General features: G+C 38.0%; 1 protein-coding gene across 3 annotated transcripts in view; it reads left to right on the top strand.

Moving 5' to 3' along the window:
* Positions 1-20,582, top strand: part of EFCAB11 (EF-hand calcium binding domain 11) — a 236,529-nt gene that overhangs the window by 65,542 nt on the left and 150,405 nt on the right. The window contains exon 6 of one of the 3 annotated variants that reach the window (XM_088145249.1): positions 1,082-1,425. The exons of the other annotated variants lie outside the window; for them this stretch is intronic. Coding sequence (XP_088001375.1) covers positions 1,082-1,100 — 19 coding nt within the window. The 3' untranslated portion in view covers positions 1,101-1,425. Of the gene's footprint in view, positions 1-1,081; positions 1,426-20,582 lie in introns of those variants that run through there. 3 annotated transcript variants of the gene reach the window in all.

The following is a 20,582-nucleotide window of genomic DNA, read 5'->3' on the forward strand; positions in this document are numbered from 1 at the left end:
TCTCTGCCACTGTCTGCATCAGATACTAACAACTATGAAATGCCAGTGACAGTTGTGACCCTAAGGGAAAAAATGGGATACCTTGAAATAGTGAAAGGGAAACACTTTGAATCTGGGCAGTTTAACACCCTAGCCCCACTCAGAGCTTCTTTGTGTGCAGTTGTGTCGTGAACAGTTTAAGTATCTAGAAGGAAAAGCTATGATTTGCTCTTGAACATTGAGCATCACATCTGAAATCACTGCTCCAATGCCATAATCAAAAGCATCGCATGCCAGTAAGATTGCCAACTGTAAGATATAATGTGTTAATATTTAGTTTGAGGTGATAAACTTCTTTGCCTCTTGAAAACATCTCTAATAGTGCTTAATTCAATTCCAGTGTTTCCCATTCTGTAATATTCAACTCATGGGATGAAGTATTATTGCCAAATTAGGCAAACACTTATAGTAATAATTAATACATCCAATAATGAATGAACCTTTGCTAAAATCTAGGACAAAGTACTCATAGTATAACAGCTTCTATATTTTCTGGCACTACATGTTGCCTTTGCTATCTAGGATATGTCCACGTCACTACTTCTTTGAAAAACTCACATTTTTCATGTTCCATCTATAGGTCACATTCTCCCAGACTCTTAAAAACCCAAATCAGGCTTTGCCAGTTCCTGTAGCTGTAATGCCATCAGTGTAACTTTGTGTGTGTGTGTTACCAGTAAGAAAATTCCTTGGCTCCATCTATAAAGTAAGCCTATGCCAGATCTAATTTGCGGAACTTTTCTCCTCTACCAGGGATAATAAAATATCCTCAATCTGAGATAAGGAATAGCATTCTACTCAAAGCATAGGGTTAATAATCACTTTAAATTCACAGCAGTTCTTCCCAGTTTCATTTTTCTTCTGAACAAGGACAATAGGTGTCATCCAGCCATTCTAGTCCAATTTAATCAGTGTAGTTATTTTCTCTAACTGATCCAATCCCTTAGATACTGCCTATCTGATAGCCAGTGATACCTGCTGGGCTTTCCAGATGTGGTTTTGCTCCATCTTTCAGATTGATGTTGGTCTTACTCTCTTTCAGACATCCAGGGCCATTTTGAAACCTGCCCAGCACCTGAGAAAAGTTCTCATTACTGCTGAGATGTACAGCTCCAAACACCATGGCTATTTCTCCCTCCTGCTGCCTCTACTGTACTTATGAAACCTGAATTACTCTGCAGTTTCCAGGGTCTTCTATGGAAAATAGATCATTAGCAGTGCCACTATTTCAGCAAAACCTTTTGTGTGGGCTTACCAGGACAGCTAAAACTCTGCAGAAGACAGTAGGCTTTTAGCATTGCATAATGCAGCACTTGCAGGTGGAGATATTTTGAGGTATCATGCAATACAGATTGTTGCTCTAAATGCTCAATATGTGCAGGCCAATGTTCTACACTATTATTAAATTAATTAATTTGATTCTTCTGGATCCCCATCATTCAATCTTTGTGAGGCTGATGTGATCATATCACATATTCCAACTCTTTGGGCTCTTTCACTACTTGAAACTGGTTCTTTCCCCCTAACTGAACAGTCCCTATCTGGACCTGCAACTCCAGGTCCATATATCCAACGTCCAGCCCTTCATTTTGCAGGTAGTCCTTGTTTAGCAACTACAATTGCAACTGGCAATTCAGTTAAGTGAAGTGGTCACTAAGTGAAACTGTGACAATGCTTACGATCTTACTTCAGCTTTCCTTTGCTTTATGGACCTGCAAAGGTTGTAATAGTGAGGATTGGTTGCAAAGTTACTTTTTCATCACCGTTGTAACTACAAATGGTCACTGTACGAGGCAGTTGCTAAACGAGGATTACCTATACCAGCACAGGTTGGTGAGAGTTCTTATCTTAGTAAGTGACAAGGTAATCCTATCTTCAGATACTAATGAAACACACCTTCCTTTTTTATACTCTCAAATTAGAGAGCTTATAGCTGATAATTTTGTCTTGGTCTTAGTGCTAGAGGTCTCAAGACTGCCCTCTCCCCAAGGAGGGTTTACAGCTTTTTCTTGTAAATTGTTATATTTGCTAATAATCACTAGGAGACCATGGCAAATATAACATCTTACAATCCTATCTTCATTGCCACTGTATTTTGGGACCTTCTTCAAGATCTGAAGAAAGACACAATTCTGAAGTTATGTGCTAGTTTTTTAGAAAATATGTTGCTTACTGGGTCATTGACTGACAGCTAATGCAAACCAGAGAGAAACTCCTATGAATTCCTAGAGGCTGGTCACAGAACAGATATAACCCTTTCTCATTTCCTGTATTTTGACTTTTGATTTTTAATATTGCTTGCAAGTGATAGGATTTGTGTCCTGAGAGACAGGATGTAAACCAGTGTTTTTCAAACTTGGCAACTTTAAGATGTGTGGACTTCAACTCCCAGAATTCCCCAGCCAGCATGTACTGATGTAAACTATTATAACATAATTAATTATTCCAATATGTAATATTTTCAGTAATAATGATTTCATTGTGATGAGATAATGAAAAGTTATTGGGAAGAGAGCTTGAATCTTCTCTCACAGTTTCAAACCTTTTAAAAAAGTGAAAATGGTAATGCTGTTTACCATCTGCATCAGCTGCTTTGGAGATTGATTATTATAACCAGCAGTGCCATATCAAACAAATTTTAGCTCATTAACTTTAGTACCTAACTCAGGGGATTAGATTTAGGACTTTACTATTTTAATTAACTATAATATTGATTGGGTTATATTTTGTAAATTTTGTAAGCTGACTAGTGTCTGCTAGGTTTCACAGCGGACAAATCTTATAAACAACTAAACAAACAATAAGAGTAGGAGAGAAATATTTTATTCATGTTGCAATAGTCCTAGAGCTAAGCTAAACCAACGTAAAAGTTCCTGGTGCAGGAAGAGAGGGGGCAAGCACACAGTGCAACAAGTTATAATGGAGTAAAAATTGCCAACAAATCAATGGCATTCCTGAAAATGCCACCCTACAATGCCCAGGTACCATGTGATCACCGAAACAGTCAATCTGGGCTGCTAATCTGATGGACATGGGTGAACAATGGAGAACAATCTTGCATTGCAGGAAATAATTCAGCTTTCCTTACCAGTGGGGGGATCTTTTGCCCTGCTGGTGGAGTGGAGTTTATCTGAAGCCCCGAGGCAAGGATCTCTTTGGAGTTCTAGACAGAGCAATATCAGCATCGTGCTCCAATTCTTATGTGTGTTGTGATACCAGGTTGTTTTGTGCCAAAGCTCCTTTTGTATGCAAAGTGTGCTTTCTCCCTGTTTCCCATCCCATTGTGGGCTCTTAAGTATGTGCCACCTGAGGCGTGAGAAATATATAAATATAGTGCTGCTGCCCTATAACCTGTCCTTTATCTTTTGTGGTATGCTGTGGAATAGGATTGAGGGTTTTTTTTATATTATCTGCTTTGTGGGGACATAGCGGCTGTCAGTTTTTCAATTTTATTTCCCTGGCTTTAAAAACAAGAGGAGAGACATAATTTGCACCAGATTTCGGTCTTGTATTAGACAGCTACAGAGATGACCTTGGAGAAACTGCTCAGTACCAGTTACAAAAACATGTTTTAAGCCTGGGAAACGAAGACAGCATAAAAAAGAAACTCGAACTCCCACCCTTATAATCCCACATTTGGCTATCCCAACTTGCTCTTCATGGGCCTGTCCTTGAAGACCATCCAGAAGCTTTAACTGGCTTGGAATGCAGCAGCCTACCTAGTATCAAGCTCAGTTCATTAGGAGCTGCACTGTTGCCAGTCACCTGCTGGGTGAATTCACGTGGGGATTGTTACCTTCCTGGGCTGGGAACTGTTTATCTGTGAGACTGCCTACTCCATGTAGAACCTGCCCGTTCAGTGAGTTCCAAGACAGAGGGCTTCACTGGATACCTGTGCCAAAAGAATGCCAATAACAGGGACGCTGGGGGTAAACCTTCTCAGTAATACCCCCTCTCTTCAGGAACAGCTTACTCCTAGATATAAGATGGCCTTTCCTCTGTTAGTATTTCAGACAGCTGTTAAGTCCTGGCTGTTTAGGAAGGCCTATGAAGAGGAAATGGAAAAGTGTCTTTTCTCCTGAAAAAGTGCTGTCATTTTGTTGTTATATTTTTGGGGTTTATTGGATGTATTTAACTGTAATTATCAAATGGTAAGCTACTCAGAGTTAACAGATTGGAGCAGTAGAAAAGCCTGCGTAATTAATTAATTAATTGGGCATCAGAAACTCTGCATGTTGTTGAAACAATAGCAATTTCCAAAAGAGTTATGGTCAGCATGTCACACAATTATCTGTCCAAGGTACTAATGGGCTATGTTATGGCACATGATGATATTTGCAGTCTCATACACTTAGGTGTAATTTTGACTTTCAAGTAAATATCACTATTTTTCACCAGTCTTTCTGGGGACTCTTGCATTGACCTGGGACAGAACATCCATTGATGTTAAACTAATTCTTTTTTATTTAAAGTAGATGGTGCGGGATCCACCTATTCATAATGGGACCATGATATACAGGATTACAAATCACTCCCTCAAGCACTTGACCCAGCTCAGACCTCCCTCTGTTATTTATGAACAAATATAACACACTCACAAAGTCAAAGAAGTGAATAACAACACCTTTATTTTGGCCCCTGCTCTGGCAACATGATGCTACAAAACATCCAAACTGGTGCATATTTCTTTTATCTCATCCCTGAATCACCAGTAAGAGCATTTTCATGCCATCTAGATTCAGAGGGCATAACTTTCAGATTAAAGGATATGTACCAATGCTTTTTAACATTATCCACTACAGTTTTGATGGATCCAGAAATGCATTTAAAAGAGAAGTGAAACAAGTAGACTATGTTTGGATACAGTTGATTGATGGTATATAGTTTTCCCTTAAGTACAAAATAGCCTCAGCATCCCCCCTGGTTTTTTTTAGAGAAGGGCAGCAGTGGGGAATCTATAGCACTCCAGCTTCTTCAACTACTGCTCCCAGTATCTTCACTATTGGCCATGTTGTCTGAGGGTGCTGGGAACTGCTACTCAATTACACCTTGTAAGACACAAGTTCCTGACTCTTGCAGTAGAGGAAATCCTCTGCAGATCTTCAATGGGAGTTTTGTGAAAGCAGAAATATGCAACTATTTAGGCTGCGGGCCTTACCTGCTGTTTGAATAGTGTGCTAGTTAGTCAGGTTTCACAAAACATACAGGGACTGGCTAAAGAACTTTATGTGGCCTTGATTAATATCACAGTTGATTTAATTAAATGTAAATGTAATAAAATACAGAAAATATTAGTTTTCATGTATGTAATAACTATCACCTCCTGTCACATTACATATTGCAGTTCAGTGGCAAACTCAAGAGGAGTTTTAAGGGCATTTCCAAGCGTTTGGGTGGTTGTATACACTCCTGGAACCTTATCCTTGACTAGGGAGCTATAAAGAACCTCATAAAAGACCATATCATCTGTGCTGATACTAGATTCAGCAATGTAGATTCAACAGACCAATACAATGTTAGGACACATATTCTGAGATTCAATTTTTGACACTCTGCTCTAGGTGGGAGGATCAAAATTCAGTTATTGACACCATGCTATAGAAATGTTTGGCTACCACAGATATAGTTAGATTGATAAATCATATGCTGGACAAGTCTGTTCTGTTATCCTGTCAGGCACAAGGCAATTATGAAAGATTAATAACAGGTAAATAGTTGCTGTATAGAGTTGAATCAACCTGTCCCATGGTTGCTGAAATACCAAACATGTAGCTCTGGGGTGTGTAACACCCATTAGTTTGAGAGCTATGCCAGGCTTTGGGCAACGTTTGAAGAGCCATACTCCATACGGGGCCAGGATTCATTTTGGTAAGGGGTTTAAAGATTTTAAGGGGTAAAATAAATATTGTAAGCACCTGCAAGGCTTAAGGGAACCATATTGCCCCTTAAAGCCCAACCCTTTCAATGCAAAATAGGGGACCTAGATGTTTGATCCCACTTTACTTGGGTGTGGGAGATACAAAAGCAATGCGGGTAGGTAGAATTGGCCCTTGGAGCATGCTTTGTGTATCCCTAGTACATACATGTTGTTCATTCCATAGAAAAGTTGTCCCCCACATAGCCAACTCTAAGCAATCAATCTTGTGTTGTAGCCTAATGGATGCTTGATTACCACAGCTGTGTTTCACAGTCTACATATATTTTAGAAAAAAGCAATGGTGAACTTCCAGTGAGTCTCTATAATCTATGTATGATTTTTTTGCCTCTGTGCTGTGTCATAAATTTGACTATCCTACTTTACATAAGTCCCATGTTTCCCCCAATTCCAGAGGAACAACTTACACTTGGGAACATTTTAAAAATCTGCTTATTCAACTCAATTATTTGGAAGAACTACAGATATTGAATTTTTGCCTCAAGCAAAAGTATGGTCTTTCAGAACCATATTCTTCCACTTCAAAACAACAGTCCTATACAGTATATATTTACCTGGAAGTAAGTCCCATTGAACTGAATGGTCCTTATTTCTGAATAAACATGCTGTTGGATAATCATTTTTTTACTTAATTAGGCAAATAATTCACTTTTGACGTGTTTAATTCTTTTTCTGTGTCTGCACATTCAATGCATTCACAACTTCAGAATTTCCCAGAAACAGTAGTGGGGAGCTGAATGTTTCAGCTTCCCATTACATAAATTATGGAGAGGAAACACATTAATCCTTTAGGTCTGTGCATTCCAAACCTAAGCAGTAATGGAAGCTGTGATATATGAATAAAAAAAGATTAAATGAAGCTGCAGTTTGACCTAATGGCAGTTCCCTTTTTACAAATGCTTTAAAACAGCCACCAGATATACTGGACTGCAGCTGGCCTAGAAACAACTACTTTTTCTGAAAGAAGGTCTCAAGTTTGTTTAGGTTTTGTCCCGCATTAGCTGGTGTACAAATGCTGCCCTTTTTTCACAAAACTCAGAAACAGGAATATTTATTTTGCCAAAGTTATAGCTTTTCCTCCTCCCATTTTATAGCACAAGCATCTGATAACTATTGTGATTCTCGTCAGAAAAGTAACATAATCAAAGAATAGCAAATAGGTGAAATCTGAACTAAATATTCCATGCAAATGCCTGCAGTAAATTCCAGGGGCCTGTTTCTTTTCTGCAAAGCATTGAGAGGAGAGTGCAGAACTGGCAGAAGGAAAGGTTGGATAACTTCTCTTCCCTGATGCTTTTCTAACACAAATTACAAGCACACTATTTCTTGAAGTGTTTGAAATCAGTTGTTAGGAGAAGCGCTTGAGGAACATAATTCTCCCAGGCTATTTGCCCTACAGATATGCAAGGTTCTATTATAGGCTAGGCAATTCTGGGAGTTGGATCTCACCCCTGAAAGGCACTCAGGTTGGGGGAAAGCTGAAATAATCTCTCAATAGCCTACACCATGGTGGGCAACTTAATGGTCACATGTAGCTTTTCTGAAATGTTGGTACTCCCCCCCGCCCAATTCCTCTCCTCATTTGTTGCCAGTGTTGGTGACAATGAAATGTAATTGCCAATGTTGGTGACAATGAAATTCTGTTAGCAAATTACTTGAAAAAATCTTTAAATATAATCTTTAGGACTAATTTTCTGAAACTGACCTAGTCAAGCATAATCCCTTATACCCTTCTACATGGCCTTTTCAAGACTCTGAGGGGCACAGGAGCAACATTCACTTGAACGCTCCTCCCACTTTCTTCCCTCTAATTTTTTTTATCCATTTCTTTTTGTCCATTGAAGTTAACTGCCCAGTAATTGGGAATTTAATATTGTAATACTGAAATAACTCCTGCCATTATATTTTGACTGATTAGCTTCACCACTGCTTTGAATGAGACATTTCCAACTAATAATTTCAAATATTAAATTATACTTCAGCTGGAACTCCTGCCATGTATGGGGCATGAGGCAGTTGCCTCGGATCACCCACCCTCTTTAAAAAAAGCCCCACCTCCTACCTTCTCAGTTATGCTGTTCTTACTGCTTACAATGAAAGACGGTCAGCGAGTGGAAAGAGATCCACTGAGAGCTGAGAGTCCTCTCCCTTATCCTAACCATCTCCAGCCCTTGATCTTTGGGTAAGGATTGTTTTGTAAGTAAGTATTTCATCATCTGGCCAAGTCCAGTTATGAAGCCATATGTTAACAATGAACAGTGGACCCCGTGCCCTGTGCCTTCAAGGCTGGGGCTAAAAGGAAAGCAGACAGTATCTGTTAATAGAGGTAAACAAATTTCTGACAAAGACCTTTCCTGCTTGACGTTTGCCAGGAGCTTTTGTATACTTTGGACCAGTTTTCATGCACACCTGCTACCTATGTCCTTCCTGGGTTTTATTGGCACCCGTTGAAAGCAGTGGCTCGCCCACTGAAGTACAGAGAACAGCGTCTTGGCCTCCATGGCTTCATTCTCTCTGTTTGGAGTCATAGCAGGAAGGCAGAGCATCACACGGAATGTTCTCATCAGTACAAGATGGCTGCACACAGCAGAGCTATTTAAAATGTGCCAAGGAGACCGTTTCAGTAAAAAAAAAAGAGAGAGAGAGAGAGAGAGACATTAAATAAATACAATTAGATCCTAACCTAGTTCTTAGATTAAGAAAGAAATGTCAAAATATTTATTTAGGAGGGGAAAAAAAGATGTCTGAAAAGTTAGAAACAGTCAGGTACAATGTTCAAAAGGTTTTCATCCGCCCATACAGCACTGCTCTGATATGCAAAAGGATCATAGTAAAGCATAAAGGAATCCTGCTGTTTATGATTTATTTAATGTATTTTTATCCTGATTATTATCTCTTCAGATACTGTAGCTACCATACATTGGAAGGAGAGGCAGCCATCAGACCTAGACATCCACAAGGCAGAATGCACAACAGGAAAGAATGGAAGCAAAAAGCAAATCAGTTCTTCATGTTGGCCATGTTATTCCCTTTCAGGATAAACAGTGTTCTGCAAAGCACAGGCAAGAAGTCAGAAATACTAAGCAAAATGATAAGAAACACCCTGAAATTGGTTATACTGTCAGTTTTGCTCTACCTCTCCATAGCTTTCTATCCTTGCAAGCTAACTTTGCTTGCACCACTCCATACAATTCTTCATACATTGCCTTTAGTTCTTTAAACTTCTTGCCTCTTTTTCAAACTATCATAAAATCCATCTAGCTATAACTTTCTGAGTCTTACCCTCTTCAATCCATTCATTTTCCTTCATATGTTTGTTCTGCAATCCTTGATTCCCTCTGTATGTTCTAACTATTTCAGTGTGCCTTCATATGAGTCCTTCGTTTTTAAATTCAATCCGCATTCATTCAGCATCCATTCATTCTTGACCCAATCTCTTGTGTTACCACACATTCTTCTTAAGTAGCCCATTTCTACTGAATTCAATTTGTTTTTATGTTTCTCCTGACATACCCAACTCTTACTTCCATATAGCAAAGTGGGAGGAAGCACTTTCTTACAGACAACCATTTTCACTCATTGACAAATATTCATTCCTTGCAACAGACCACATACTACCCACTACTTTGCTGTCAGTATTTGCACATCTTAAAATGTCTCCGTCCATTTTCTCAGCATTAGCAAACCTTCTATTCAAACCTTCTACACAAATTCATCTACTTGCTCTAATTTTTTTCTTTTTCTTTTTGCCATTTATGTATAACTTGTAACTGTTTGCTTTATTTTTCTTCCCAAACACAACTGTCTAGGTCTCTGATACATTGACCTTCAAATCTATATTCTTCATTGCATCATGCAATCTACCTAACATGCACTGCAAATTGGTCAAAAATACAGCATCATCTGCATACAAAAGTACATGTACAATTACATCCCAACCTGTAACATTACCACAAGCATGACTTAGACATTTATTCATGAATAGATTAAATAGCAAAGATGACATCCCATATCCTTGTCTTATCCCCTGCTTAATGTTGAGCATTCTCATGCATGCTCTATTTCCATTCTATATTGCTCGTTGCATTCAACAAACAACCTTCAACCCTATATTTGCACAAAATATTCCACTATTGAAATCTATTCATATTATCATAGGTTAAATCAACAAATGTCCAGTAAACGTTCTTTCTCACATTCATACACTACTCAGCAACCTGCTGAAGACCAGACCTTTGCATGGCATAAAGTCAAACTGTACTTCCCCAGTTTTACTCATTATGACCTCTTGTACCGTTTTGATCAGGATTCTGCCAAACATTCTCTCAGGCATACTTAACAAAGGAATCCTCCAGAAGATTTTGCATTCATTCTTGTTACATTTGCCTTTGTAGAGGGGAACAATATCGGCTCTCATCCATTTGCCAGGTACAGGTACAGTCTTCACATGCATGTTAAATATGTTGCACAGCCACTTCATAAGCATACCATATCTGTATTTTAATATTTCTTCAGTTACATCACCTACCCCTGCAGTATTATCATTGTTTAACATTCTTACATTTATAACTTTCTTTTCATCCATTTTTTTTCTTGAACACTAACATTTTATTTCAGTTCCACTCTTCAACATGTCACTATAATTCCCAGACAAATCTCTAAAATACTCCTACCTACATTGTCTTATTTCAGATTTATCTCAAATAATGTCATCAGTTTTATTTTTAATTCCATTCACTTTACTAGAGGTTCTATTTTGCTCTACACACTTTATAGAATGTATTTTTCTCATCCTCGTTTTTTTGCAGGAATCATTCTTATATACATTTTTTATCATCCACTGAATCTTCATAATTCCATCAAGCATTCTTTTTCATATTTCCCATGAATAGAGTTCCACCCACTTTTGTGGCATAATTTTTTTCTTCCATATCCTCTTTTCTTACATCTCCTTTAATTTATTCTGTTAGGAGATCAGTCAGTCTTCTAATACTTTTCCATACGGGATTTATACTTTTTCACTCTGCAGTCATTCTTCAATTCTTCAAATTCTTAAAGGGCAAAATAAAGTGCAAAACAGATCTTTGTATCCACTTTATTTGGACTGACATTATTCATGTTCTTTCTTAAATGTCAGTTGGCAGCTGTGGTTCTTTAGGCCAATAGATGGGCCTGGCTCATGCTTTTCTCTTGCTGATTAGTAATATTTTCAGTAATATTTTCAATAAAAATGTTATTATTAGCCATCTAATAACTTATAAGTTGCCTACTGAGACTTTGTTTCATAATTGTATGGCAGATAACACTTTTACAAGTAATGTACAAGTCATTCCCCCAAACCTGTTGTCCCCCAGAGCTGTTGGGGCAGCTAACATTGGCCAAATTCTGGGAGATTAAATCCCAACATGTCTGGAAGGTCCTAAATTGGGGAAGCTGTCCTGGATGTATCCTGTAAGTGTGGGGAGGAAGAGGAGGATTCTTAACCAAGTCTGCAGGAATTATCTTGGAACATAGGAAGCTCAAAGAAAGGTGTTTCAGTTACCTCAAGACATACCTATTTCCATGTTAAGCTACTTAAAGTGAAGTACATTGTATTCACCTCTAAAGAGTAGCTAATCTGCTGATTAGTTTGAAATATTTTTTTGTCCAAATAGATTTAGCATCAGGTACAAAAATTTTAATGTGAAATGGTATGAAATGACCCCATGCCAAGATTGAAGGCAAAAGGAGAAGAGGACGGCAGAGGATGAGATGGTTAGATAGCATCACTGAAGCAATGAGCATGAAACTGAGCAAACTCAGGGAGGCAGTGAAGGACAGGAAGGCCTGGCGCAATATGGTTCATGGGGTCACGAAGAGTCGGACATGACTTAATGACTAAACAACAACAAAATATCCTTTTTGTCTTCTTACTAAAAACATAATTTCTACATATGTGTTATATTAGTATCCAGATAGAATGTTAATTTGTGCAAGAAGCCTGGACATTTGAAGACCTTTTATTCAACAGTTTAAGTTCATACATGTTTGGAGCAGAAGCCAGAATGTGAAGAAGACCTTTTAAGGCAGCTTAAGTCTTTTGATCTCTACCACTCTGTATGTTACAGCATCAAGACTGTCCTCATTTAAACAATATACTATGACTGTGACATACCGCTTCAGACATTATATCCTTCTAGTTACTACCGCCTATATACACCTCCAGTCTAAATAATAGGTCAAGAAACTGTTCTGAATTGGAAAGCCTTGTAACTGAAATCCCTCCAAAGTGTATACTGTGGTAGATGGAAATTTCAGTGACAGATGGGTCCTGATGATAATTTATATGCATATCATCGGTTCTGCCTGCCAGTTCCTGAAGCCCCTGTGTGGCCATTTATACTTTATTCAAAAGACAAAAACTGGGTTTAAGCAGATTTCTGCTTGGCCATACGGCTGGCAGATTTAACTTCCACCTTCCATCTTGAAAGTGATTGCTTTGCTGAATTTACCTTTGGAGCTGGGTCCACAATGAGTGTTATCATTTAAAAAACTTGCTTCTTAGACTGCTTTTGAGTTTCTCCTCAGTTCAACAGCTATACATTCCCAGACATTATGCTGAGGTCTTTACCAACTTCAAAATTTTGCAGCAGGAAGAGACCATCATATCAAATTGTTCTTTCACTTGATAAAAATAATCCTGCTTCAGAAAAATCTCCAGCATTTTCATTTTTCCTTGCTTTTAGTTGTGTTTCCTACTTCCACCATAGACAGCTACAGTAAGATAGTGTGGGAATTACAAAAGCATTTAACCAATATATATTCTGCTCGTCCAAACTGACAATTGCCATTTCTCTAAACTGTGGTTTGATGTCAAATGGTTATTTGGAGCAAGGGGAAAAAAAGCTCATTGCAAGCTAGAATACATATAAAATGAACATGAGAATAATGTCCTATTAAACCAAAAAGCCATATAAATAACTGCTTCAAAGACAGAAGAGAAGCACCATGAACGAAAATTGGGCATGCCTCATCCGGCACTCAGGACAAAAGACTTGACCTCATTTTGGTATTTGACTGTGGGCTACCCCCATTATGGCCCAAGGCAGTTGGACAGTTGCATTTTACAAGAAAGAAATGTTAGTGAATTCTGAAGGGATGAAGTTGTGGCTTATGAATGTCTCAAGCAGGATTTAGAGACTTTGCCACCAGGAATGACCTCAGAGGTTAAAAACTTGATTTTCGGTTAAGTCCTGGAAAGACTCCCAGAAATGAAATAATTGCACCTGAGCAGGAGAAAATGAAACCAAACCAAACCTCAGCATGGTAAACTTCAATCTTAGCTTGCCTGTTCATAAACATTAATAATCATAACCAAATCCCTGGGATTGGGGACTAGCAGTCATTTCCCCCATTATTAAAAAAGATAGGAGAAATGCCCCTGCTAGGTACAGTCAATAAATCTTATGCCAGGCCCTCATTCTGAAAAAGGAGAGACAGGCGAGAACCAGAAAATCTTTTTAGCAGAAGAGCAAGCCAGCTTCAGGGAGGGTTGTTCCTCCATTAACCAAGTGCCTTATATTCCAAACATGTATTGCAAAACATTCTACAAACACCAGTTTCCTTATGCATACTGTAGCATTAATAGACTTAAAGGCAGCAACTCCTCAAAGTATGGGAAATGTTAGAAGATGTCATAATTCTTCAGGACTTGCTGCTACTCATTTGCATCCTACAGGTTGGACCATTCTTGAAAATTAGCTGCAGCCCTCAAAGGTATTTATCTAGTGCTGTTTTAACTTATAAAGATGTCAGGCAAGGTTGTATTCTCACTTCACTTCTGTTTACTTTTTACATGAATGAGAGGGTGAATTATTGAAATAATTTGGATGTCCATCCCCCTAAATTAGTAGAAAAGAATGCTTCCCGCTTCCCTTGTGTAGACAATGTAGCAATCCAACAATGAAGAGTTCTGGGGGCCTCTTTCACTATAGCAAGGAAAACCAACTGGAAATAAATGATTGAAAAAACCAAAATGATGCTACTTGCCAGGAGGCCAAATATATATTTGAACATCTGAAGATGTTACCTAGCCGGGTAATGAAACGTTTACAAGAAAAGAGGCAGGCTCAGAGAACTCCAGGGACTCCAAATATATATTCCTAGCAAATATATGAAAACCAAACAATTATGTTTATGGAAATTACATGGTCCAGATTATTCAGAGCCATTACATTATTTCAAAGTTTGTCTGATCCAAATAAAAAGAGGCTATTTTATATCTGCAGCTCTTAAACTATTTGCTAGGTTGTTGGTGCAACAATTTTGCAGAGCTTAGCTGGCCATTTCTCTGAATTTGAAGCTTGTTTACTTTTAAGAACTGTTTTCCAGGTACATCCTTGAGTCTTACATGCTGGGACTATGAATGGAGGCAGGCAGGTGAAAACAGAGACAAAGGTATTGGTGTCCATACACCCCATTGTTTTTTGCAGTCATTCAAACCTGGATTTGAGAGTTTTGGGAGCAAGTTTATTATGAGGGAACCCTTTTATGATTTTTTTTCATGCTGTTGTTGTTTGTTGGCTGTGGGGCTTGTTGTTGTTCTTGTATTAATTAACTCTTAATTTTTTTATTAATGAATGTAAGCTGCTAAGAGTCCTACTTGGACTAGAGTGACCTGTAAGTTGAAATGCATTCATACACATTTTCTTTCCCATTAAAACTATCCCCTTTTTCAGTAGGAGTAGCCCCGCAAATGTTGCATTGATTCCTGGTCTGGTTCTGAGTGCAGTTCATTGTGTCTTATGGACTTTTGGAGTATAGCTGAATTTTTCCAGAAGGCCTTTGGTGATTAAGCAGCTGGAGGAAGATCTGTACCATTGTTGTTCGTTAACTGGTTTGCTTGCTGTTTGTTGATGGGTTGATGTTTTTTTAAAAAATTATATTGTTCCTTGTATTATGTTTTATTTTGTACACTGTGCAGCTTATAAGTCTGTATTTTATAAATCTTACACATAAACAAACACCAATTTTCATGGAAATTAACTTTGCTGAAGAAACTACCACTACTTGGGTTACCTCCTTTTACCCTACTGTCAGTATACCGCATGCCGGTGAGGATGCTTTTGAAGCTGTTTATAATGGATATAGGAACACAATCTGACCTTGCCAGAGTTCTAAATCTTCCTATTAGTGAAAGTTGAAATATACAGTAGTACCTGCAGTACATCTTCTTTCAGTTTCCTATCCTATGGAGAATCTATAGGAGGATCCTCTGAGGAAACACCTTTGCTGTTACGATGATGGACAGGTTGAAACCATCAAGCATGTCCTTCATCACTGTAAATTCTATAGATCAGTATTACATAGATCCACCCATTATTTTTAAAGTTACCAAGCTGTACAGATCAATTTTATATCTACCTATTGCTTCTGGATAATGCTTCTTTCACAGCATTGCCAAGTTCTGGGTAACAGCATGAAATATATATATTACCATTTTAAAATAACATAATCACAGTCTTAATTTAATTGGTTATTTTAGTTTAATCAATTTTATAATGTTTTATTATTTTACTCTGATAAATTTTAGCTTTATAGCCACTCTGTAGTACATATGCTTTATGTTAATATGATTTAACATTATAGTCAGTTTTGTGCAATCTATAAATAAAGGTTGCTTTAAGCTGCAGATGATAGTTCTGTGACAAATTTTGTAGCCTTTATGTTAAAACTTATGCCGGTCAGAAACTAAAATAAAGATTGGGCAATTGACTGATTGATTGATTGGCTGAATATTAACATAATGGATTTTAACAATTTTTTAAAGGGTGTATGTTCATACAAGCAGAAATACAAACCACAGGAAAAAAACGGACTTTTAAAAAACATTGCTATTCATTTTTTATATATATAATTTTTATTAAAAATAACAATAGACCAATAATAAGAACTAACACTAAATTAGAACAGAGAAAACAAAAAATAGAAATAACAGAAAAAGCTAAAAGTGCAATAACAAAAGAAAAGAGAAGAGAAAAAAGAGACATAAAGAAAGTTATTGTAATGGAATGTGAGAATAACCTTGAAAGGTGGGGGGAAGAGATACTGCCTAGGGAACGATCAAATAAAAGGGGGAAGAGCCTGCAACTAAGTAATGGGCAGAGAAAGAAACTTAGAAAGGATCCACCCTAACTGATCAAGCAGTAAATAGCTCGTGTTTCCTGTCTGGTTTACCTGGGAGAGCTGACAGATATAAAGGTATAAAGAAGTAACTTCCAATATTCTTCACAGCAGTTATAAGTACGATTATATTTTAACCTCTCTCTCTAAAGTTACATCACAACTTCTTTCTATAATCTATCCTATCTAATCATCAAAACCATAAATCACATGGGCTTCCAGATGAGGACCTATGGAGGGTTAGATGTTCCTGCAAACGGCTCTGAGAGCAGGGACAGCACCACGGTGAAATCAGTGGTCAGGAGACAGGTTCTCACTGACAAAAATCTCTCCAGAGGAAAGAGAGATTGGGGGATCACCCACTTGCGCTTTGGATAAGCTGCTTCTCACAAGGAGGCCACAGGAATTGAATTTCTTGTGGTCAATCATGAGTTGAGCACCTTGGGAGCCGAAGGAATATCAACATACCCTAAACTGCTGTGCGGTCTTTATGGACATATGACCAGCAAAAACATCACTTTCTTAAACAACTTTGGATATAATTAATTTACAACCAAAGAGAGATATTCCAAATGGCAGAGAAGAACAAAGACTCTTGGTGGGTTTCCTTCTTTCTGGAATGAAGAAGAGGGGGGAAATTGCTGTTTTAAAGGATTTTAATTTAAAAGCAAAAAGCTTATCAAGATTGTGATTTAAGAAAGTTTTAAACAGAGAAAGGGGACAGTAATTTTAAAAAACAGAAGAATATATTTTTTCTCCTGACAAAAGTGCCTTTGAAAATAGTAAAATTGACTAGACAAACAGACCAAACCTTCGTGGGAATGCTGCTGATTATTAAGGAAAGTAGATAATTGGTGGATTTTACAAAATAAGAAGATAAAGGTAATATGAGCCAGAATGTGTGACTGTAACTATGAAGTGCTATGATTTTGCTGTTATCACCGAAGATAAATTCCTTGTGTATGTTTTATAGTTGGCCATTAAAGTATTGGTAATTGGTAATTGGTAATTGGGGCTAAAGTGTTAGAGACAGAGAAAAGCAAAACAAAAGAGAGAGAGAGAGAGAGAGAAGCTTACCTTTTACTTTTATCCTAGTAATTGACATACTTTCACTTTCTCATGTTGGCAACCACAAGATAATATACAGATGGAACGATGGGAAAATATGTGGTTAAAAGAGTTGAAATTTACATTATGTTATGATCTTAGAGAGAATTTTTATAAAATGATCTATCGTTGGTACATGACACCAGAGAAATTCTCTAGAATGTATAAAGGGATTTCAAATATATGTTGGAAATGTGAACAACGTGAAGGGAGATTTTATCATGCTTGGTGGACATGTAAAAAAGCTAAAAAAAAAAAAAGATTCAAATACATACATTAGTGCAGAGGATTTTAAAGATTAATATTCAATTGAAGCCAGAACTTTTCCTTTTAGGACTGATGGATAAACAGTTAGAAAAAAGCCATGGAAGATTATTTCAATATATGATTACTGCAACAAGATTACTATATGCACTATATGATGGAAAGATTCGGCACTATCCATTATGGAGGAATGGTTTTTGAAATTGACAGAACTTGCTGAGATGGACAGACAGACTTTTATGGTTAGAGAAAGGACAATATCTACATTTATCGATGACTGGAAACCCCTTATGGACTTTTTGCATAAAAATGAAAAAAAAATGAACTTGTGATTTAAACATTGCTATTCATGAGTAGCAAATTAGACATGGATTTGTATGAAAAAGAAATCATAGTAAGTACAGTCCAAAACAGTATTTACAATTGGGAGCTGCAATAGAATGTTGCAGTATGGAAGGCTTGCAATATCCATTAAGGAATCTAATGATGCCTGTCCAGTTACTCTTCTTTTCTGTGCCCTGCACACACCAGGGCACACTTAACCAAGTCAGATTTTTAATCTTTTGTAGTACCTGTTTGTACACAAGATGCTAACACTTAGTTATCAGCTTAGTGTGTTGTGTGAGCCCAACCTATTTATTTTATTTATTAAATATACTGTGTAAAACCAGAAAGTGGGTTAATTCAGTAACCAGGTTGTACTATGTGAACCCAGCCACATACTTACCTTCCGGATTGCCCCAAGAGTTGAGGCATGGGTTTCATTTTGTTTTTTGGGTGATACTTCTAAAAATATTGGTATTTTCTCAAGATAACTGCTACCTCCCTCTTGGTGTGTGTATTGTCCACCTTGTCTATATAAGCAGTGGCACTCACCTTTGAATATTAGTAATAGAGGGAATTATAATTAGCATTTTATTCATCCCTTAATCTCAATAGTTTTAACCATGTATAAGAGAAGATGACATACAATGGGTCCAAGACGCTTGCTTAAATAAAGTCTAAGTCACTAAGGATCAAATTATGCCATGAGCAATTATAACATGCTTAAAGAAACACATTGCTCTGCAAATTTGGCCTTGTTTCCTTGAACTAGTATGGTTCAAAACTCTCCAGCCATCAGCAGCATTCATTGGGGGGGGGGGGGGGGCAGGGAGGCAAGGATGAGTCGGGCCAACACAGCATTGTGGCATCACAGTGCAACCTGTCTCTTTCCTGTGCGTGTGTCGCAACATCACACACACATTCCAAAGGGATGGAGCTTGCAACACAATGGTACAACACTGCTTTTGTCATTCTCAGGAAAGCAGTAGTTGCTGCAAACTCCATCACCAGCCATGTAATAGAAACATGCCACCCCTACCGATTCAGCTTTGGATGTATTGTTCAAGAAAAGCGATAGAATCTTGTGACTGACATTTAATGACTTGTTAAACATATTAGACAGAAGCTGATGGCATTACGTCTCTTATCAGATTATATGGGGAACAATAAAAGGAGCTATTAATATAACATTTGAGACAAACCAAACGCAGTGCAAATGACAAAAGTGCCAGTACCAAAGTAAACTGCAAGTTGGATCAAGCAGAGCTACTGGGTGATGCTTCTGCCTGGTTTACTTCTCTACTTGCATTTCAAACCTTGAACTGGAAATTCCATGCCGCTTTCTCCTGCCTTTGCATTTTCAAAACCAAATCAAACCACGCTAAATAATCTCGTGATACATGACTTTCTTCTGTTCATTGTAAAAGCTGAAGCCAAGCTATCACTACATTTTGCTAAACACAGATAGGATTGAACTTGGCACTGAAGTAACTGAAGCATAACAGCAAAAATGAGGAAATCAAGTTTGAAAGTAGTATGAAGTGCGGAAAGAAATAGATTCTATAAAGATTAAATTGGGACCCAGATCTCTGGATCCATTTGTCCAGAAGAGTGATGACAGCAAAGAAAAAAGCCAGATGAACTTAGAACCAAGATAAACTCCTTGGGCTTTTATATCCTTGTTCTGGTCAGGGGTGGAGGCTAAACTAAGGTGTGAGATTCCTGTATTTCACCCTCCCATGTGAAATATGGCACATCTCCAAGTGGTCTTCACATAATAACCAGTGGGGTCTCTTGAAACTCTTCATTGGATAAGGACAATTGAGCCTGTTGATCTTCCTAAGAAGATCAGCCTGGACAGCTGTTCTTGGAAAAAGAGGGCTAGGAGAGTTTTTGCTGCATTTGCTTATTACTACAGGTACTGCCACATCCTATCAGACTACCTCAAGTTAGAGTCCACTGCCAGAGTTTCAGGACTTAGTCTGTCATCTGGTTTCTATGCAACGTCAACACCCAAGAATAATGAATCAATCCTTGCAGTTTCCTTCATGATTTTGCATAAACTGAAACTAAAACATGACCTGTAGTTCTCCAATGTGTTGTCTCAGCTTTTAGTTCAGAGATGTTCTAATGTGGTAACACTCAATACAGTGGTACCTCGGTTCACGAATTTAATTTGTTCCACGACTCTAGTCGCGAACCGAATTGGTTGCGAACCAAATCAAATTTTCCCATAAGGTTCAATGTAAATACGGTTAATCTGTTCTGACCCCTACGAATATGGTCGCCAACCGATTTTGGTCGCCAACCGAATCAAATTTTCCCATAAGGTTCAATGTAAATACGGTTAATCCGTTCTGAACCATATGTATTTTTTTTTAAACCACAAAAATATGAAACAAAGTACAGTACGGTATAGTATGAAGAGAGAGAACACTAACCTTGCTTGAGGCGACTTCTGGCGTGGAGGACAGGAAGGCGGGTGGGGAGGTGGTTATTGTTTGGAGGGAGAGTCCCCCTCGCCTACAGGAAGCCACGATCACGTGTCACAGCAGGGAAAATGGCTGCAGGTCGTGTTCGTCATCCGATGCAGAGTTCGCGAACAGAAGCAAAATTTTGCGAACAGTGCTGTTCGTGAACCAAATTGTTTAGGAACAGAAGCGTTCGTGAACCGAGGTATTACTGTAATCTAATGTTAGGAATCCAAGATCTCTGATACACATGTTTCAGACCTAAAACATGAGTCTGGGGC

Source organism: Python bivittatus, unplaced genomic scaffold (assembly GCF_059951505.1).
Source record: "Python bivittatus isolate LINGU-HERP-01145 unplaced genomic scaffold, Pbiv_v1 ctg000480_np1212, whole genome shotgun sequence".
Lineage (NCBI taxonomy): Eukaryota > Metazoa > Chordata > Lepidosauria > Squamata > Pythonidae > Python > Python bivittatus.